This window comes from Mobula hypostoma, chromosome X1 (genome assembly GCF_963921235.1).
Source record: "Mobula hypostoma chromosome X1, sMobHyp1.1, whole genome shotgun sequence".
Classification (NCBI taxonomy): domain Eukaryota; kingdom Metazoa; phylum Chordata; class Chondrichthyes; order Myliobatiformes; family Myliobatidae; genus Mobula; species Mobula hypostoma.
The window spans coordinates 58,535,593-58,557,907 of record NC_086128.1 but is presented as its reverse complement, the minus strand read 5'-3'; the positions used below and the strand labels follow the sequence as shown (position 1 = coordinate 58,557,907).

Genomic DNA, 22,315 nt, shown 5'->3' with positions numbered 1-22,315 from the left:
TGCTTATTTATCTATTATTATTGTTTCTTTTTGTATTTGCAGTTTATTGTCTTTGCACCAATAGGGAAGATAACCAGTGTGCAGTATTTCATTGACTCTATGATTATTGGACTTGTAGAGTATGGCCTCAAGAAAGTGAATCTCAGGTTGTGTATGGTGACGGATATGTACTTCGGTAATTTTACATTGAACTTTAAACTAATAAAGTTTATTTAATATTGTCACATGTACTGAGGTACATGTCATCAATAATGATCAGTTCATTGCAACAGTGCATTGATGTAGTTCAAGATAACACCATAACAGAATGCTGAATAGTGTCACAGTTACAAAGCAATTGCAGTGCAAGCAAACCAGATGGTGTACAAGGCCATAACATGGTAGACTGGGGTCACAGGGCCATCTAATTGTTCAATAATCTTATCAGCGGGACAGAAGCAGGAAAGAAGGATAAGAAAGATGCTGAATAAGGAAAGCCTCGTCTGGCAGAGGTGGCAGACCATGATCACCAACATCATATGATGACTTTCAGTATGCCTGATCTTGTCTTTGTGCTGCCAAGGAGTGAGTGAATCATCTGTAGCCATTTTCTATCTGGATACAAAAAATATCTCTTTTTCCCCCCTACAAGATGCTGTTTAATACTTGGGTATCTAGCCATTTTCTTCTGCTCAATGTCCTTCTCAGTTTATTTCTTGATCTTTGTTTTTCATTTACAAAGTACTAATGGTGCCATCCTGGTATGGTGTTGTACGTCATTTAAAAGAAAAGTTTAAATGAAATATGTACGTTGGTACATCTTTTAAGTGAAAGCTGCAAAATCAAAGGAACACCCCCCAATCACTCAGGACATGCCTTGTTCTCATTGCTATCATCGAGGAGGTACAGGGGCCTGAAGACCCACACTCAATGCTTCAGAAACAGCTTCTTCACCTCCGCTCTCAGATCTCTGAATGAACAATGAGCCCAAGTACACTTTGCTCTTTTTGCACTACTTATTTAGTTTTTTGAATAGATTTCCTCCTGTAATTTGTTTTTTTAAATTATGTATTACAGTGTACTTGTGTCACAAAACAACAAATTTCAAGGCATATGCTAGTAATATTAAACTTCATTCTGAGAAATGGGTCAGACGGTTGCTAGAGTCTGTCTCATCTTCTGATCTGATCTTGGCTATTTCTGAATCCCTGCCTCTTTCCCATAACTCTAGGTTGTCTTGTGTAGTTTAGTAGTCGGTCTTCTCATCTGGTTTTCGGGGATACAGTTTATGGATTAGTTGAATCCACCAGTGTTTTTCATGCAATCATTGCTACCACGGATAAAAGTCTCCATCTCTAACCATTTGTTCTAATTATACTAATTATCAACTGCTACATTTTAGTTTATCGGAATATTTTGCAGAATGTTTCATTCCCTCCTATAGAAACATAGAAAACCTACAGCACAATACAGGCTCTTTGGCCCATAGAGTCGTGTCAAACATGTTCCTACCTTAGAAATTACTAGGCTTACCTATAGACCTCTATTTTTCTAAACTCAATGTACCTATCCAAAAGTCTCTTAAAAGATCCTATCGTATCCGCCTCCACCACCATTGCTGGCAGCCCATTTCACACACTCACCGCTCTCTGAGTTTTAAAAAAAAAACTTGCCCGACATCTCCTCTACCTACTCCCCAGCACCTTAAACCTGTGTCCTCTTGTGGCAACCATTTCAGCCCTGGGAAAAAGCCTCTGACTATCCACACGATCAATGCCTCTCATCTTATACACCTCTATCAGGTCACCTCTCATCCTCGGTCATTCCAAGAAGAAAAGGCCAAGTTCACTCAACCTATTCTCATAAGGCATGCACCCCAATCCAGGCAACAGCCTTGTAAATCTCTTCTGCACCCTTTCTATGGTTTCCACATCCTTCCTGTAGTGAGGCAACCAGAATTGAGCACAGTACTCCAAGTGGGGTCTGACTGGGGTCCTATATAGCTGTAACATTACCTCTCGGCTCCTAAATTCAATTGCACGATTGATGAAGGCCAATGCACCGTATGCCTTCTTAACCAGAGAGTCTACCTACGCAGCTGCTTTGAGCGTCCTGTGGACTGGACCCCAAGATCCCTCTGATCCTCCACACTGCCAAGAGTCTTACCATTAATACTATATTCTTGCCATCATATTTGACCTACCAAAATGAACCACTTCACACACATCTGGGTTGAACTCCATCTGTCACTTCTCAGCCCAGTTTTGGATCCTATCAATGTCCCGCTGTGACCTCTGACAGCCCTCCACACTATCCACAACACCTCCCACCTTTGTGTCATTAGCAAACTTACTAACGCATCCCTCCACTTCCTTATCCAGGTCATTTATAAAAATCACGAAGAGTAAGGGGTCCCAGAACAGATCCCTGAGGCACTCCACTGGTGACCAACCTGTATGCAGAATATGACCCATCTACAACCACTCTTTGTCAGTTCTGGATCCACAAAGCAATGTCCCCTTGGATCCCATGCCTCCTTACTTTCTCAATAAGCCTTGCATGGGGTACCCTGATCAAATGCCTTGCTGAAATCCGTATACACTATATCTATGGCTCTACCTTCATCAATGTGTGTAGTCACATCCACAAAAAGTTCTACCAGGCTCGTAAAGCACGACCTACCTTTGACAAATTCATGCTGACTGTTCCTATTCATATTATGCCTCTCCAAATGTTCATAAATCCTGCCTCTCAGGATCTTTTCCATCAGCTTACCAACAACTGAAATAAGGCTCACTGGTCTGTAATTTCATGGGCTATCTCTACTTCCTTTCTTGAATAAAGGAACAACATCTGCAACCCTCCAATCATCTGGAACCTCTCCCGTCCCCATTGATGATGCAAAGATCATCGCCAGAGGCTCAGCAATCCCCTCCCCTGCCTCCCACAGTAGCCTGTGGTACATCTCATCCGGTCCTGGCGACTTATCCAACTTGATGCTTTCCAAAAGCTCCAGCACATCCTCTTTCTTTATATCTACATGCTCAAACTTTTCAGTTTGCTGCAAGTCATCACTACAATCACCATCCTGACGAAGGGGCTCGGCCTGAAACGTCGACTGCACCTCTTCCTACAGATGCTGCTTGGCCTGCTGCGTTCACCAGCAACTTTGATGTTTGTTGCTTGAATTTCCAGCATCTGCAGAATTCCTGTTGTTTACTACAATCACCAAGATCCTTTTCCATAGTGAATACTGAAGTAGAGTATTCATTAAGTACCTCTGCTATTTCCTCCGGTTCCATACATACTTTCCCACTGTCACACTTGATAGGTCCTATTCTCTCATTTCTTATCCTCTTGCTCTTCACATACTTGTAGAATGCCTTGGGGTTTTCCTTAATCCTGCCTGCCAAGGCCTTCTCTCAGCCCCTTCTGGCTCTCCTAATTTCCTTCTTGAGCTCCTTCCTATTAGCCTTGTGATCTTCTAGTTTATAATCTTTCATCAATGTAAACTTTTTAGAAACTATCTTTGGAAATAAATAATAAATATCTAGGGCCAGACAACATATATCCAAGGGTACTTAAAGAGGTCTGTAATTATATATACAAACCCCTAACATGTATTTTTCAAGTCAGTAGACTGGAAATGGGCTAACGTTGTCCCAGTATACAAGAAGGGTGACCTCACTGACCCTGGTAGCTTTTAGCTAGGAGGCTTAATGTGTATTGTAGGTAAGATAATGTAAACATTAATAAAGAATGAGATGGCAAAGCAGTTTATAAGAATGGGCATGTTAGTAGAAAGCTAGCACGGGTTCAGAAAGGGGAAATCATATTTTACTACTATGCTGGAGTTCTCTTGACTCCAGCCCCTCTGTTTAGATTTTCTCATTTCATTCATCATCTTCTAGCTCTATTTTTCTATTTCTCCAGATCTATACCTGTTCGTTCATTATGTACGGTGTCATATGATGTGGGTGATCGTGGTTTCCATGATCATGATTGTTCTTGGCAAATTTTTCTCCAGAAGTGGTTTGCCATTGCCTCCTTCTGGGCAGTGTCTTTACAAGACGGGTGACCCCAGCCATTACCAATACTCTTCAGAGATTGTCTGCCTGATGTCAGTGGTCACATAACCAGGACTTGTAATCTGCACCGGCTGCTCGTCCGACCATCCACCACCTGCTCCCATGGCTTCATGTGACCCTGATCGGGGGGCTAAGCAGGTGCTAACTTTGCCCAAGGGTGACCTGCAGGCTAGTGGAGGGAAGGAGTGCCTTACATCTCCTTTGGTAGAGATGTATCTCCACTCCGCCACCCTGTCTATTCTGTAAAAAAAAATGCGATTGTCACGGTTAACATCATCATCAACTGAGATTACAGCATTTTTTCCTTAAATATAGAATGAAGTAATGTGAACTAGATATATTTCAAGTTTCTAATTCTAGAACACTTTGCCCTACTGTTTCCTTCCCCTTTAGGCAAAGTTCCTTAATTATGTAATTATTTTGAAGTAATGATTTTACTGTTTTAGAGAACTTTTGTTTTGAATTAAGAGTTTACACTGGTGCATAGTTTTACATGTTATCTCTTTAGATTAATTCATCTAATGGTGAGTGATAAGAACTTGGCTCTAGTTTTAAATGAATGAATCATTACAGAACTACTGAGTCTGTGCTAATTGGTAGTGAGTTGAGAGCAGTTTCACTTCATCTTCAGAAGTGTGTTGCCACTGAGTTTGATAGAAGAGCACAAAATGATACTCTATAATCCTTCAATATCTCCTCAGATCTTTGGTATAAAGATACAAGTGTCATAAAGCACTACAGTACAGTAGCAGCCTCGTCAGCCTCTCTAGTTCATGCCAAACTGTTATACTGCCTAGTCCCATTGACCTGCATCTGGACCATACCTCTGCCATCCACGTACTTATCCAAACTTATCTTAAATGTGCAGTTGAACTCACATCTGCCCCTTTCACCAGCAGCTTGTTCCATCCTGCAAGTGAAGAAGTTCCTACAGTTTCCCCTTAATATTTCACCTTTCAGCCTTAACTCATGAAATCTAGCTGTAGTCTCACCCAACCTTGGTGGAAAAAGCCTGCTTGCATTTACTCCATACCGCTCATAATTTTGTATACCTCTGTCAAATTTCCCCTCATTCTCCTACATATGCAGGGCCCTTAGTATTATTAAGGATCCCACCTATCTGTCCAGCATCCTCTTTGACTTTTTACCATCAGACTGAAGACTACCATGCATAAAAACAAGAACGGTCAGGATGGGAAACATTTTCTTCCCTCAGGCCAATAGGCTTCTTAAACTCCAGCCGCATCATACTCAAAGTGTCACGTCACTGGTTAAACTATTCCATACCTTATATTTAATATTAATGCACTCCAGTTTATTTATGTGTGATTCATCTGTAGATTTTATCCTTGCCTTCATAAGTTATCATTGCGTTTTACACATAAGAACAATGTCCATCTTCAACAGAATAATAAATAATAGCATTGATAAACAGAAGCGATTCTGCAGATGCTGAAAATCAATAGTAACACAGAATGATGGAGGAACCCTGCTCTTCAGGCAGTTTTTATGGAGAGGAATAAAGAGTCAACATTTTGGGCCAAGGCTCATCATCGGGGCTAGAAAGGAGGAAGAAGCCAGCATAAGATGGTGAGGAGTGGGGAAGAAGCACAAGCTAGCAGGTGATGGGTGAAGCCAGGTGGGTTGAAGTTAAGAAGCTAGGAGGTGATAGATGGAACAGATGAAGGACTGAGAAAGGAATCTGATAGGTGAGTGGAGCATGGGAGAAAAGGAAAGAGGGAGGCACCGGGGGGAGGTGATAGATAGGCATGTAAGGAGCTAAAGTAAGAGGGGAGCCAGAATGGGCTATGGGCAGGTTTGGGGGTGGTGAGGGGAAAAACTTTGAATACTAACTTTGCTGATAATTGATAAATGCAAGACTATTTGTTATAGTTTAAGCAAAATAACAAACATAGAATTTGTACAGTACCACACCCCACCCAAACATTGAGTACTCCCTCAGTTAATTACTTTGAGCATATTTTGAGTCAAAATCCCCAAGTTGTTCTGTATTATCAAATTAACTTAAGCTGCCTGAAAGGAGTACAGATTCATTATTAAGGTTTTTTGAATTTTCTTTTCCTTGTTCACTTGCTCCTTTGGTTTCTCATAATTGCTCTTTATTTTTAATTATACTTCATCGTGAAATTTGTACTGTGTGATTAAATGAGACATACAAAACATAAGTATGACATTAAGCAGAACTTCAATGATGAGATATGGTATTTGAAGTTAAAGTTGAAAAGGAGTAGATTATCCATGGTCAGAAGACTCAGTACAAAATTTTTATCTTCTGAAACTATTGATTAATTTTCTTGATAATTCTGTTATTTAAATTTTAATACAACCAATATTTTCCTATTTAAGTTACAAATAGAATCAGATGTACATCGGCTCTGGCAGAGTTTGCAGGCCATAACTTCCTACAAGGTGAAACCTAACATCATGGATGGCTGTGATGCTTCACTCCCAGATGAGCTCAACTCCTTTCGTGCTTTGAAAGGGGCAATAAAAGTATACCTGGGCGAATGCCTGCAGTATCTAGTAACCCTGTGATATAAATCTTGGAGACCATCATTCAAGAGGGTGAACCCTCAAGAGGTGTGAGACCGTACCTGTTAAGGCCCAGTGATACTCTCAACCATTGACATATAAAGCCATAAGACGTAGGAGCAGAATTAAGCGATTGCTCTGTCTTTCAATCATAGCTGATTTAGTATCCCTCTCACCCCATTTTGCTGCCTTCTCCTCTCCCCATGACCTTTGTCATTACTAATCAACCTCCACTTTAAACATACCCAATGATTTGGCCGCCACGACTGTCAGTAGCAATAAGTTCCACAATAACACCCCCTCGATAAAGAAATTCCTCCTTATCTCTTTTCTAAGGGGACATCCTTCTATTGTGAGGCTGTTCCCTCTGAGACTCCCCCACTATAGGAAACATTCTCTCCACATCCACCAGGCCTTTCAATATTCCGTCCCTGTGCATATCTATTTTCCTCAAAGCATTCGGCAAAAGTAGGCTTAGAACCTAATTTTACAGGGGAAAAAAATTCATAAGCATTTTTTTAAATGTGTGCATCAAAGCAATTTGCTTCTGTTTTAGTTACAATATTTACAATAGGGAGTAGTATGAATGCATGTACCTGATTAAAAAAAAAAGATGAAAGTTGCTCTCATTGTGACAAAAGTTCCAGAAAAGGAGGTCTGACCTTGCAATCGCAAAGAGCTTTTGTGTGTTACTTCAAATGGATAATGAGAGTGAAGAAAATCAGTTGGCTGTGGTTGATGTCACAAGCTCTGGTTTCCTTGGAAAACCTGTAAACATCTATGTCCAATATTGATACAGATGTCTGAGTAACACACACAATGCTGGAGGAACTCAGCAGGTCAGGCAGCACCTTATGGAGAGGAATCAAAAGTTGGCACTTCAGTCTGAGACCCTTCTTCAGGACTGAAGGGTCAGATGTCTAAACTCCTTGCAGTTTTGGAAATTTTTTTAATCCCTGATTTTCATCACTCTACATTGGCTGTGATGCTTTAGTTCAGGGGTCCCTAACCTTTTTTGCACCACGGACCGGTTTATTATTGACAATATCCTTGCGGACCAGCCGACCTGGGGGGGTAGGGTTGCCAGCGGACAAGATTAGTAGTCAAATATGTTGCGTTTACCCCGAGAAAGACTACCATGACCATGAAGCCTTGTGCGGGCACCTGTGTGCGCATGTGTGTACACGCCCATATTTTTTTTCCTACAAATCGTTTTTGGCGATTCTGTTCCCGGGGGGGGGCAGGGGGGGTGTTAATCACGACCGGAATATTGGTGATAAGTGGCTAATACACTCAATTTCCTTTCTAAAAGGGTTTATATAATGAATTTAATATTAAACACGCAGTGCATATTTTCCTCGCATGAATATAGTGATAAGTCAATTATCAGGGGAGGATAGGGGAGCTTGAAGTAAGTGTTGAACGAAATTCCAGGTGAAGTGGTAGAGGCAGGTTCGATATTATCATTTAAAGAAAAATTGGATAGGTATATCGACAGGAAAGGAATGGAGGGTTATGGGCTGAGTGCAGGTCGGTGGGACTAGGTGAGAGTAGCGTTCAGCACAGACTAGAAGGGCAGAGATGGCCTGTTTCCGTGCTGTAATTGTTATATGGTTATATAAGTCAATAGCATCATAACATTTAAAGTAACGTTTGGATATTAAACACACAGCACGTATTTTCCCCGTATGAACATATAAAATCATTGCAGCACACCAATATTGCTGAATCAGTGGGAGCCCTGGGCTTGTTTCCCTGCAACGAGGTGGTGCCATCGAGGGGTGATGGGAGACAGTGATACTCGAAGGGGGTTCCTTATGTCCAGTCTATTCCACAATTTAGTTTTCGTTGCATTCATTGCAGAGATATGTTGGAAATGGAAGCAACATTTTCAGTGCTTTCGTGGCTATCTCAGGATATTTAGCCTTGACTTTGATCCAGAATGCCGGCAGAGATGTTATGTCAAACATACTTTTCAGCCCGCCGTCATTTGCAAGCTCGAGGAGTTGATCTCCTTCCCGCGCTGACATGGATGACGCCCGGGTAATGACCTCGCATGTGTTCAAGTTCAACAGTGGGCGTGACAGGGAATGAGGAAAGGTGCAGCTGACTCCTGTCGCCAAATCATATCGCTTCCTCGCGGCCCGGTAGCACATGCTTTGCGGCCCGGTGGTTGGGGACCGCTGATTTAGTTATTAGGCCATTGGCTCTGGTATTATCTTTCTGAACCTCAGTTTCCATTTCTTTCAAAAGCTATTCATTTTAAGTCAGCAGAATTGTTTTGAATGTTTCCATTTGTTTAAAATTTGCCTGATAATGACTAGACAAAATGGCTCTCAACTTTGTCTGTCTTAAGCTATGAAAGTATATTGGGAAGAATTTTTATAGTTGACTATTACATATGATGTGAACATTTACTGCCACAGTTGTATAATTGCTGCTTGATGACTGTTAGTAACTTTGCATTTGTGTTATAGGAGTTAGAATGAAAAGCAGGCGAAAAGTAAAGATGTAGGGTCAGCTGAGGCAGTAAGAGTGACGGTGAATTTGACCACGGGTGGCCCTGGGTTTGGTAGAAAAGGAAGTTCTGCCATTCTGCAGCAAAATGTGCATCCTGTTGTAAGAGAGAGAGGTCAAGTTGGGTTGTGTTTGATCCCCTTGTGAATAGTCAACTACCTCTTCTCACCTGCCTATCACTTCCCCAGATGCCCCTCTCCCTTTTCTCCCAAGGTCCACGCTCTTATCATCAGATCCTCCTCCAGCCCTTACCTTTTCCAAATAGCACCTGTCAGCTTCTTGCTTCATCCCTCCCCCACCCACCTGGCTTCACATATCACCACCTAACTTGATCTCCTTCCTCTAGCCCCCACCACCTTAGTCTGGCATCTTCCCCCTTCCTTTCCAGTCCTGATGAAGGTTCTCAGTCCAAAATGTGGACTGTTTATTCATTTCCATAGATGCTGCCTGACCTGCTGAGTTTCTCCAGCAGTTTGTGTGTGTTAGCCTAGCAGCATTCTGTGCTGGGCTGTCCCACGAATCATTGAAAAATAAGGAGGCAGCCATGGAACTGTAAAGGGTTGTTTCCCATCAGGAAGAGCAAAAATTTAGAGGGAAAAGAACATTTCTTGAACTATGATGAGCCATAATTAAAAAAATTGATGATCTCCAGTCTGACTGCGATGGGCTACCTGCTCCTGGCCCTGTTGGCAATCCACTGGTTTTGCAATTGCATTTTTCCAACTGCAGTGCTCTTTCCCTCCACTGGCCTGTAGGTCACCCTTGGCCAAGATGTAGTTGCTGCTTAGTAACCCCCCCCCCCCCAGTTAAATAGCTAAGAGGAGGGACAGGCTCCATCCTGAACAATGACAGGGCCCAGCAGTAACTAAGGTGAGGCTTGAAGGAGTAGTAACCATCTTCAGCTGGAATTGCCACTCAGCTCTCCTTCCTGAGATTACCATCATCACAGAAACTGGTCTTCAGTGAATTTAATTTACTCCGCACGATCTCAAGAAAATTACTGAGACTCAGTACAGATGTGAAATTATCAATGGTGCTCTCGTGTTGTACTTGTCTTCCAATAATTTGCTTTCCAAATCCTAGTTTGGATCACTGAGATCCAAAGCTGGAGACCAAATAAAATCAATGCTCACAATGACCAATAACCAGGAATGCAGGCTAGTAGAGTTCACTCAGCTATCCACTTGTCCAGAACCCAGCGGCCAGCATGACAGCCAACCAATCAGAACAACGAGTCAAACCAATATAAATGCGAGTACTCGGCTATAACAACACAGTATTGCGCACTGATGGTGTCACCTCGACTGGTGACAAAATGTTTGCGACCTTGCATCCAGGCTCGGCAAACAAGCAAATGAAGTGTTCATGACCATTGTGTCAACACAGTACTTGATAGAGGTGCGTCATAGATATTTGGAAAAGCTCAAATCAAGGTATAAACTCCAGCAACTGGCATGTACTTTAACAATAAAATTTACTTGAACTTTAAATTGTATGTCCATTAAGTTCTGCTAGGCATAAGAGTGTCTGTGCATAAGCTGACTGACAGGAAATGATAAAGTAGTTTGAAGTTAATAACTCATCTCCTTCTACTTTAGGCCGCGAACTTACCAATCACCCTTGATGAGTTATTAACTGATGAATTATTAACCTCAAAACTTGCTGCATAATCACTCAATGAGTTGAACTGCATGTGCATGTAACGAGAGCTGTATAACTCATCTCCTTCTACCTTAGGCCACAAACTTATCAATCACCCCTGCCATGGGCACTTTCTGGAGGTCCAAGATCCGTGTGCTCCATGACCGTTGGACTAAGTGTGTAAACGTAGGAGGGGACTATGTTGAAAAATAAACGTACTAGGTGTTCTAAAATTGACTCCTTCTACCTTAGGCCACGAAGTTATCAATCACCCCTGGTATGTCTTTGATGGCAGGTAGGCTGATGCCAATCATAGGTAGACAAGGTGGCATTTGGCATGCTTGCCTTCATCAGTCAGGAAATTGAGTACAGGTGCTGGGACATCATGTTCTAGCTGTACATGACATTGGTAACTGTGTTCAGTTCTGGTTGCCCTTCTATAGGAAGGATGCTATTAAACTCGAGAAGCTGTAAAATTTAAAAAAAGAGATTTACAAGGATGTTTCCAGGACTTGGTTATATGGATTGATTGGGATTGTTTTCCTGAAGTTTAGGAGGCTGAGAGATGACCTTATAGGGCACAGGTTCCCAACCTGGGGTCCACAGACTCCTCGGTTATGGTAGGAGTCCATGGCATTAAAAAAATTTTGGGAACCCCTATTATAGAGGTTTAGTTAGGCACATGGAGGAAAGAAAAATGGAGGGCATCTGGGAGGGAAATGTTAGATTGATCTTGGAGTAGGTTAAATGGCACAAAATTGTGGGCTGAAGGACCTGTACTGTGCTGTAGTGTTCTGTTCCTTAGGGCAGTGAAACAGTTTGGAACTGAGATTCTTGTCGATTGGATAATGTTCAGTTCCATTCACAATACTTCAGCAACTTCATTCCTGCATTTAACAAAACCAGAAAGCATTCAAGCTGTCTGATAAGTGTAATATGCTGATGTTGTATGGCAAGTTTCTGTCCTGCCGGAGCTTGTGTTAGGACACCTGTATTACTGTGTGACAAGTGTACCATCCCAGTCAAACATGCTGGTGGACAGAGTTTTACCTGTTTTTTAGCGCTGGAATTAGTTACATTCGGACACATCTCGTCAGCGTGGCAGCAGGATGGCCGCATTGTGTATTCCGGGGACCAATTGATTGCGCTCATGCCCTCCGGTTTAGCGAACAGAGCAGCGGACCTACCGGCTGAAATCTGGAGGAAAACACAAAGGATGCAGAGGGGGATCAAAAAGGTGAGGGAAGAGGACCGGGTCGAGACAACAGAGGCTTATGGAGAAGAGAAGTTATAAGCCGTGTCTCCCCCCCTCTCATTATGGGCAATGTGAGATCACTGGGGAATAAAATGGACGAACTGACGGCGCTTGTCAGGGGTCAGGGAACATTTCGGGAGAGCAGTGTCATGTGCTTCACTGAGACGTGGCTGCACAAGGACATACCCGATCAAAGCGTTTCCATTGAGAGCTTCCAGACCGTTTGAGCTGACCGGAATCGCACTGAGAGCGGTAAGCGTAAAGGAGGGGGTCTGGCGGTTCTGGTAAACAACAGATGGTGCAATCCTGGGCATATTACGATCAAGGAACGTGTCTGTAGCCCGGATATTGAACTTTTTGCTGTTGGACTCCGGCCATATTATTTGCCAAGAGAAATCTCGCATGCAATTGTTGTTGTTGTTGTGTACATCCCTCCCTCTGCCAACCTGGCGTCGGCGTGTAACATCATTTACACCGTCATAGCCAGATTATAAACCCAGCACCCGAGTGCCTTCATTACCATCTCGGGTGACTTCAACCAGGTTACCATGACTAGAACACTACCCAACTTCATGCAGTATGTGAGCTGTACAACCAGAGGGGAGAGGACTCTGGATTTGATGTATGCTAACGTTAAGGATGCATACAGCTCCTCTCCCCTCCCCCCACTGGGAAGGTCAGATCACAACCTGGTGCATCTAAAACCCTGCTACGTGCTTCTGGTGAAGAGTAAACCTGCAACCTCAAGGACAGTGAGAAATTGGTCGGAGGAGGCTCATGAGGCGCTCCAGGGTTGTTTTGAGGTGACAGACTGGCAGGTACTCTGTGAGCGATATGGAGAGGATATTGATGGGCTCACAGAGTGCATCACTGGTTACATCAACTTCTGTGTGGACTGCAATCTTCCGACAAGAACTGTCCTTTGTTACTCAAATAACAAGCTATGGGTAACAAAGGACATTAAGGACATCCTGAACGCTAAAAAGAGGGCGTTTAGAGATGGAAATAGGGAGGAGCTGAGGGCAATACAGAGGGACCTGAAAGCCAGGATCAGGGAGGCTAAAGACAGGTACAGGAGGAAGCTTGAGTGGAAACTCCAGCAGAACAACATGAGAGAGGTCTGGAGGGGGATGAGGACCATTACTGGGTTCCGGCAAACTAGCAACAGAGGAGCTAAAGGCAGTGTGGACAGGGCCAATGAACTTAACCTGTTCTTTAACAGATTTGACATTGTGGCCTCTGCCCATCCCACACATGAGCCATCTGTTGTTGGCCCCCAACCAACACATATTCCACTCTCCCCTCCTACCCCTCCTCACAGTCCCCCACCCTTCTCTCATGACTATACCCCTTCCCCACACGAAACCACCACGGTGGGCTTCACAGCTGAACGGGCGAGAAGACAGTTGAAATGTCTCAACCCAAGCAAGGCTGCAGGATCGGATGGTGTCAGTACCAGGGTGCTCAAAGCCTGTGCCCCTCAGCTATGTGGAGTACTTCGCTATGTATTCAACCTGAGCCTGAGGCTCCGGAGGGTTCCTGTACTGTGGAAGACGTCCTGCCTCATCCCTGTGCCGAAGACACCGTGCCCCAGCGGCCTCAATGACTACAGACCGGTGGCATTGACCTCCCACATCATGAAGACCTGGAGAGACTTGTTCTGGAGCTGCTCCGGCCTATGGTCAGGCCACACCTAGATCCCCTCCAGTTCGCCTACCAGTCCCAACTAGGAGTTGAGGATGCCATCGTCTACCTGCTGAACCATGTCTACGCCCACCTGGACAAGCCAGCAAGCACTGTGAGGGTCATGTTTTTTGACTTCTCCAGTGTGTTCAACACCATCCGCCCTGCTCTGCTGGGGGAGAAGCTGACAGCGATGCAGGTGGATGCTTCCCTGGTATCATGGATTCTTGATTACCTGACTGGCAAACCACAGTACGTGTGCTTGCAACACTGTGTGTCTGACAGAGTGATCAGCAGCACTGGGGCTCCACAGGGGACTGTCTTGTCTCCCTTTCTCTTCACCATTTACACCTTGGACTTCAACTACTGCATAGAGTCTTGTCATCTTCAGAAGTTTTCAGATGACTCTTCCATAGTTAATGCATCAGCAAGGGCGATGAGGCTGAGTACAGGGCTATGGTAGGAAACTTTGTCACATGGTGTGAGCGGAATTATCTGCAGCTTAATGTGAAAAAGACTCAGGAGCTGGTGGTAGACCTGAAGAGAGCTAAGGTACTGGTGACCCCTGTTTCCATCCAGGGGGTCAGTGTGGATATGGTGGAGGATTACAAATACCTGGGGATACGAATTGACAATAAACTGGACTGGTCAAAGAACACTGAGGCTGTCTACAAGAAGGGTCAGAGCCGTCTCTATTTCCTGAGGAGACTGAGGTCCTTCAACATCTGACGGACGATGCTGAGGATGTTCTACGAGTCTGTGGTGGCCAGTGCTATCATGTTTGCTGTTGTGTGCTGGGGCAGCAGGCTGAGGGTGGCAGACACCAACAAAATCAACAAACTCATTCATAAGGCCAGTGATGTTGTGGGGATGGAACTGGACTGTCTGATGGTGGTGTCTGAAAAGAGGATGCTGTCTAAGTTGCATGCCATCTTGGTCAATGTCTCCCATCCACTACATAATGTACTGGGTGGGCACAGGAGTACATTCAGCCAGAGACTCATTCCACCAAGATGCAGCACAGAGCGTCATAGGAAGTCATTCCTGCCTGTGGCCATCAAACTTTACAACTGAGTCAGACACCCTGAGCTAATAGGCTGGTCCTGGACTTATTTCATAATTTACTGGCATAATTTACACATTACTATTTAACTATTTATGGTTCTATTACTATTATTTATGGAGCAAATGAACGAAAACCAATTTCCCCCGGGATTAATAAAGTATGACTATGACCATGACTAAACTCCCCACTTGCCACTGTCCCCGGAACAGGTCACACGTATGCTATGACACACATCAAAGTTGCTGGTGAACACAGCAGACCAGGCAGCATCTCTAGGAAGAGGTGCAGTCGACGTTTCAGGCCGAGACCCTTCGTCAGGACTAACTGAAGGAGGAGATAGTAAGAGGTTTGAAAGTGGGAGGGGGAGATCCAAAATGATAGGAGAAGACAGGAGGGGGAGTGATGGAGCCAAGAGCTGGACAGTTGATTGGCAAAAGGGATATGTGAGGATCATGGAACGCCCAAAACGTCGACTGTACCACTTCCTAGAGATGCTGCCTGGCCTGCTGTGTTCACCAGCAACTTTGATGTGTGTTGCTTGAATTTCCAGCATCTTCAGAATTCCTCATGTACACGTATGCTGTGGTTGTGCCAGGCAGTGATCATCTCAATAACAGTGTGCCTAACCACCTCCCCTTGAGATTGAGGATCCCAATTGGCATCCTGTTTGTTATCATTAAACAGGAACTAAACCAGTTTAGCCATCTGTTAATGCAAGGGTTCCCAACCTTGGGCCCATGCCCCCTGCCCCACAAGTTATGGTAGGGGCCCATGGCTTATAAAAGGCTGGGAACTCCTAAGTTAATGTGATCACAAGGATGCATCTGGAGCTAAGTTGGCTGTGTCAAGTTACTCAACATCTGTCTGCACCAGAGCCTTTCACTATACATAAGAAGCAAGTTGGGAGATCGATGGAATGGTCTCCATTTGTCAAGGAGGCTGTGAAACAATATTTGAAGCTAGATAGCATGCAGGGCAAGCACTTGACTGATACAGGTGTCCCCTGCTTTTTGAATGTTTGCTTTACAAAACCTCACTGTTACGAAAAACCTACATTAGTTACCTGTTTTCACGAACAGAAGGTGTTTTCACTGTTACGAAAAAAAAAAATGCGCCCCGAGCAGCCGCTCCTCCCCCGGATTCGGAACTGCATTCTAGCCGGCATTGCTTAAACACGTGCCTGTGAGCATCCGTTTGTAAGATGAGTTCTGAGGTATTGGAAAAGCCTAAAAGAGCTCGTAAGGGTGTTAAACTTAGCGTAAAACTAGACATAATTAAGTGTTTCAATCGTGGTGAACGAAGCAAGGACAAAGTGAGTTTGGCTTGTGGAAGTTGATGAAGATGATGTTGAAGAGGTTTTGGCATCCCATGACCAAGAACTGATAGATGAAGAGCTGATGCAATTGGAAGAGGAAAGGATAACAATCAAAACCGAATGCAGTAGCAAATGGACCGAAAGTGAAGTCGTCCAGGAACTGAACGTGAAGCAACTGTGTGAGATTTTCGCTGCAATGATAAAGTACAACTTTAATTTTGAAAGGGTACGTCGGTTTAAGGCATATTTGCAAGATGGTTTGAGTGCTTACAAAGAACTGTATGATAGAAAAATGCGCGAGGCTCAGCAGTCAAGCATACTGTCATTTTTCAAGCCTTCCACATCAGCCACAGCAGACGATGAACCTCGACCTTCGACATCGAGGCAGGCAGACATAGAAGAAGATGACCTGCCTGCCCTGATGGAAACAGATGACGATGAGATGACACCTCAGTGTCCCACCACCCCAACCCCCGGGACACAAACCGATACATTGCCGCGGAGAATGCAGCGGTAGCCGGGACGCATCCAGCACATCTTTAAGAAATCTTGCTGATTGCGTCGCCTCTGATCTGGGCCGACATTTACTTGCCGGGCGGCACCTAATTAATTAGCTTGTTTATTTCCGCTTTTTTCTTAAAGATGTGCTGGGTGCGTCCCGGCCACCGCTGCACCACCCCAACCTCTGACAACTCAGCCTAACACACCACCATCAGTGTGCTCGGTGCTGTCTTCCTGATTCCAGTAAATGATATACATTATTACTGATATACTGATATGATTACTGATATATGATATACTGTATATACATTATTTCTACTTTATATAGGCTGTGTATTTTTATGCGTTATTTGGTATGATTTGGCAGCTTCATAGCTTAAAGGTTACTGGAGAGTGTTTCCGCCGAGAGTGCTTGCGCTGTGTTTCTGCCAAGAGCGCTCGCGTGAGATTTTCGCTACGGAGAACAGTGCAGGCAATGATTGTGGAAAAGTATTTCTACTTTATATAGGCTATGTATTTATCATATCATTCCTGCTTTTACTATATGTTACTGTTATTTTAGGTTTTGTGTTATTTGGTAGGTTATTTTTGGGTCTGCGAACACTCACAAATTTTTCCCATATAACTAAATGGTAATTGCTTCTTCGCTTTATGACATTCAGTCTTACGAACTGTTTCGTAGGAACGCTGTACCTTCGGATGGCAGGAGAAACCTGTACATCGACCACAATCCTTTGTACTCACTGCAGTCACAGGAGTGAAAAGCAATTTCCCAATCCACTCCAATTGCCTGTAAACATTACTCTATAGCAGCTACTGAACCTGCAACTTTCCACTAATGTGGATAATTTCAGAAACAATGGATTATCACCATTTGCACCATCCCTCCAATTAATTGACCATCAGACTTGGAAATGTATCAGTGGTTTTCTTACTACTAAATCTGCACTGTGATTACTTTACTAGGTACTTCCTGTAACTAATAAAGTGGCCACTGAGTGCATATTCATGTTCTTCTGTGCACCACTGATGTAACGCGTGGTTATTTTAGTTACTGTCACCTCTTCCTGTCAGCTTGAACCAGTCTGGCCAATTCTTCTCTTATCTCTTTCATTAACAAGACATATTCACCCACAGAACTGCTGCTTAATCGATGTTTCTGTCTCGCACCACTCTTTGTAGCTCTAGAGCAGGGGTTCCCAACCTTTAGCCATGGGCTGCTACCATTAACAGGGATCTTTGACCGCCAGGTTGGGAACCCCTGCAGTAGAGACTGTTGTGTGAAAATCCCAGCAGATCATCAGTTTCTGGAACACTCAAACTACCCTCTCTGGCACCAACAATCATTCCACAGTCAAAGTCACTAAGATTACATTTATTCTCCATTCTGATATTTGGTCTGAACAGCAACTGAACCTCATGACTGTGTCTGCATGCTTGTGTTGTGGTCACATGATTGGTTGATTAGATGTTTGCATTAACGAGTAGGTATACCTAATAGTGGCCACTGGAATTCCTTACCCATAAATAAATTCTCAAAAAGGGCTGTAGCTGTTTTGAGTTTAGTTGGGGTACTTAAAGGTGAGTATAAATACTAACCATGCCACCAACTGCTGCCTCACCACCTGTCTCATTACAATACAAGGGAAGCAGGCCTGCAGCAATCAATGTCCAACAGAGTCTTGCAATTGCAAAAGAAACGTTCAAGACAGTCACTCAGTTTCACTGCACGCCGCCTTTGCGCCAACTCGAAGGCACCAGAATAGTGCCTCAGAGTAACAAGCAGCAGCATGGTCTGCACCCAGGTCAGCTCTTCTGAACCAAATCTGGCTTCTGTGTCATGATGGCCCTGTTCGAATTCCCTGGCCCGGCTCTTGCAACACCCCAGCCAATTACTCCAAACAATGAGCAGCTCACTGATGCGTTCAGCCTGCTGTGAATGCAGTTATTGGAGTCAAGAATAGTCTTACCATGTATAAACACATTTTACAAGGGAAAAAAAACACCTTTGGTTGGCCCCTGAGAGGCTGCTGTGTATGTATGCGCAGCGCTTTTACTGGAAGCAACTATAAAGAACTATATAAAAATAAATTTAGGAGTATGGATATGGAGTAAAATGTACATAAGTACAGTACATGAATATTATCATGTATTTTATAATGCAGTTTACATTGTAAAAATGTTTTAAAGTAGTGATAGAGGGAGTTGGGTGGGACTAACTAGAATCATTAAATTAACTGTCTGGGGGAAGAAGCTTTAAAGATGTAATAACTTTTTTTGTTTTAATAGTTCTTTAGCACTTTCCTTGGGTGGCTGGCTGGAGATGTGTCTCTAACAAAGGAGATATAAGGTGCTCCTTCCCTCCGCTAGCCTGCAGGTCACCCTTGGGCAAAGTGTAGCACCTGCTTAGCCCCCCGATCAGGGTCACGTGAAGCCATGGGAGCAGGTGATGGATGGTCGTATGAGCAGCCGGTGTATACCACAAGTCTTGGTTATGTGGTCACTGATGCCAGGCAGCCAATCTCTGAAGAGTATTGGTAATGGCTGGAGTCACCCGTCTTGTAAAGACACTGCCTGGAAGAAGGCAACGGCAAGCTATTTCTGTAGGAAAAATTTGCCACTACTTTGTCCTGGACACATACAAGTCCTGTAGTGATGGTAGACTGCAGCCAATGACCTTTGCTGCTCTGACAGTTCACTGTAGATTTTGTATATTGTTGGAAGATGCTGTACCAACCAGACAATAGCTGCTGATGTAAGGATACTCTATTGGAGTGATTTAACAATAATAAAACTTTGTTTATATCGTTTTACAGAAATAAATGCAACAGGGTTCAATTATCAAAATGAAGATGAGAAGGTGACGCTCTCGTTTCCTAGTGCTCTACAAAAAGGTAATTGTAGATCATTGAATACGATAACATCCTTCTATTTTCCGTAAAATTCAGTTGCAGTAGTTTCCATTCTTTTGCTTCTAAGAACTGGATAAGTTTGTTTTATAGTTATGCCTTTTTTGTTCTTGCCTAGAGATACAAATTCTGACTTACCAGTTTTTTTTGTGAGACTAGAGCATAGTTCCCTGTTGTACATAGCCTGCACGACCTTAATAGATGATGGTAACTACAGGCTCTAGTTGTGCACCTTTGCAAAGTGGATACAATAATGCATTTGTTTCTTGAACACGGATCCATTCTATAAGATGTACCTTCCTCAGTTAGGGCTGAACCTTAGATAATTTCTGTCCGGAAGCTGATTTATTTTTTTTTTTTTGCGTAGTTTACTGTGTACAGAAGAACATTGTCAGCTGTTTTTTTTTAAAAAAAAAGAAAGATTCCATTCCTAATTATTGTTGCACTCTTCATTTTGGGACATCTAGATAATTGGGTTTTTATTTGATTAATAGTAGAAAGAAAGTATTTTGGACAAAAGCAGAACTCTTTGATTAGTAAGGGTGTCAGAGATTATGGGGAGAAGGCAGGAGAATGGGTTTGAGAGGGATAATGAATCAGCTGTGATGGAATGATAGAGCAGACTTGATGGGCTGAATGGCCCAATTCTGCTCTGGTGTTTTATGGTCTAAAGCAGGTGATGTTCACAATTGTTTTGAGATATTAATACTTACATTAATAGCTACTGCTATTTTCTAAACTATTAATTTTTGGGAAGGAGAGGAATGAGGGCTAGCTGGCAGGTGATAAGTGAGACCAGGTGAGGAGTAAGGTGGGTGAGATGAGAGGAATGAAGTAAGAAGCTGGGAGGTGATAGGTAGAAGAGGTAAAGGGCTGGAAAATCTGTTAAGTTCCAGAGCTGCTGTTGTTATTGCAAAAATAGGTAATAAAATATTTATTACTGAAGCACTTAGAGATGTACTCATTAAACCATAGAACACTAAAGTGCAGTACAGGCCCTTTGGCCCACAAGGTTGTGCCAATCTTATAACCACCTCTAAGGTCAATCTAACTTTCCCTCCCACATAACCCTCCATTTCTTTGTCATCCATGTGATTATGTAAAAGTTTGAGTGTCTGTAATGTATCTGCCTCCTCCACCACCACTGCCACCCCAGCAGAGTGTTCCACACTAACCAGTCTCTGTACAAAAAGTTACTCCTAGGTTTAATGAATGCTCTCATCTGGCTTTTATGACAGCTTTCTTCATCTTCCGCTTTTATGCTATGCAGTATGATTTTTGTTTGTTATTAATGATAAGATTACATTTTAACAGGTAATGGCACTTTGAAGATCGATTTTGTTGGAGAACTCAATGATAAAATGAAGGGATTTTACAGAAGCAAGTATACCACACCGTCAGGAGAAACCCACTATGCTGCTGTCTCTCAGTTTGAGGTTTGAAAATATAACTTTAGTGTAGCAGTGTCCATTCTATCATGAGCACCTTTCTGATAAATCTTATGCAAAGGTCAAGGGATGATTTTGAAAGTGTTGAATTTGTTTGGGTTTTTGATGGGGGGAGGGGAAATGGTGCAGAGGGGGTACTGCATTTTGCCTCGCACCTAAAATTACTGACCATCTTGGGTCGTTGACCTAAAATTATTTCCTTTGGCTATATGGTCTTCCAAGTCTGGATCTTTTGCATTCTTTAACTGTTTGGCATGCATTTCTTTAAATTTGCTTGACTTTGGGATTCTTCTATCTCAAACCAGATATTTCTCAATAAAACAATATTTTTCCTTTTCCTGGCCAATATAATTATACCATTTCTTCCATTACAAAGTAATTGTAAGACCATAAGATATAGGAGCTGAATTAGGCCACTTGGCCCATTGAGTATGCAACATCATTTCATGGCTGATCCATTTGTAACCCTTTATGCTCTGACTAATCAAGAACTTAACCTCTGCCTTAAACGTACCCAATGACTTGGCCACAACTCAACAGCAGCCTGTAGCAATGGATTCCACACATTCACCAATTTGGCTAAAGAAGTTCTAAATCTACGTCCCTCTATTCTGAGGCTGTGTCCTCTGGTCCTAGAGTTAAAAACCATGAAGTATTGCGGACTTCAGGCATGTAAATGCACACTGGGACAGCAATAATAAAACATGAGGCTTTTTTAAAATACATTTAGAAAAATGTTTGTGATTTCTGGTCCAACAAAAAGTCTCAATTTTTAGGCTTGCTTTTGGGAAGCGAGCCAGGCCAAGTGGGAGAAACTTGGGGGAGGTGGGGTGAAGAATATCTGGAGCCAACAGTCACAGTATCACAATATTAAGAATAATTGTGGAAAATGATATAGACAGTTTCAAGGTTTTTTTAAAAAAAATAATTTGGAGAAAGGCCAAGTTCAGTGAGATGAGACCAAGTGTAGTCAGGTTAAATGAAACCAGAGCTCGGCAGATAGAAGTGTCACTGAACCATGGAAGGCCCTTAAAGTGGAGATGTTAGTAAAAGCTAGTTACGTTCCCATGAAGCAGACAGATATAGAAATTAAAGACTGAGATCCATGGATGACCAAATGAATAGAGTGTAGAAGAGGAAAAAATGTGAATAATAGAGTAGAGGAGAAAAAATGTGATGGATCAGTGTGACCTCCTCTACATCGCTGAGACCTAGTGCAGTTTGGAGGACCGCTTTGTTCTGTCTTTTGCACAACACAGGATTTCCCGATGGTTTCCCATTTCAATTTGACTTCTCATTCCCATTCTGACATGTCTGTCCATGGTTGCCTCGACTACCATGATGGGGCGCACTCAAGAAC

The 22,315-nt window shown here is 43.1% G+C and overlaps 1 protein-coding gene across 1 annotated transcript in view; it reads left to right on the top strand.

Moving 5' to 3' along the window:
- Window positions 1–22,315, top strand: part of npepps (aminopeptidase puromycin sensitive) — a 301,618-nt gene that overhangs the window by 73,978 nt on the left and 205,325 nt on the right. Inside the window, exons 3-4 of the mRNA XM_063038059.1 lie at window positions 19,415–19,492; window positions 20,822–20,943. Coding sequence (XP_062894129.1) covers window positions 19,415–19,492; window positions 20,822–20,943 — 200 coding nt within the window. The remainder of the gene's footprint in view (window positions 1–19,414; window positions 19,493–20,821; window positions 20,944–22,315) is intronic.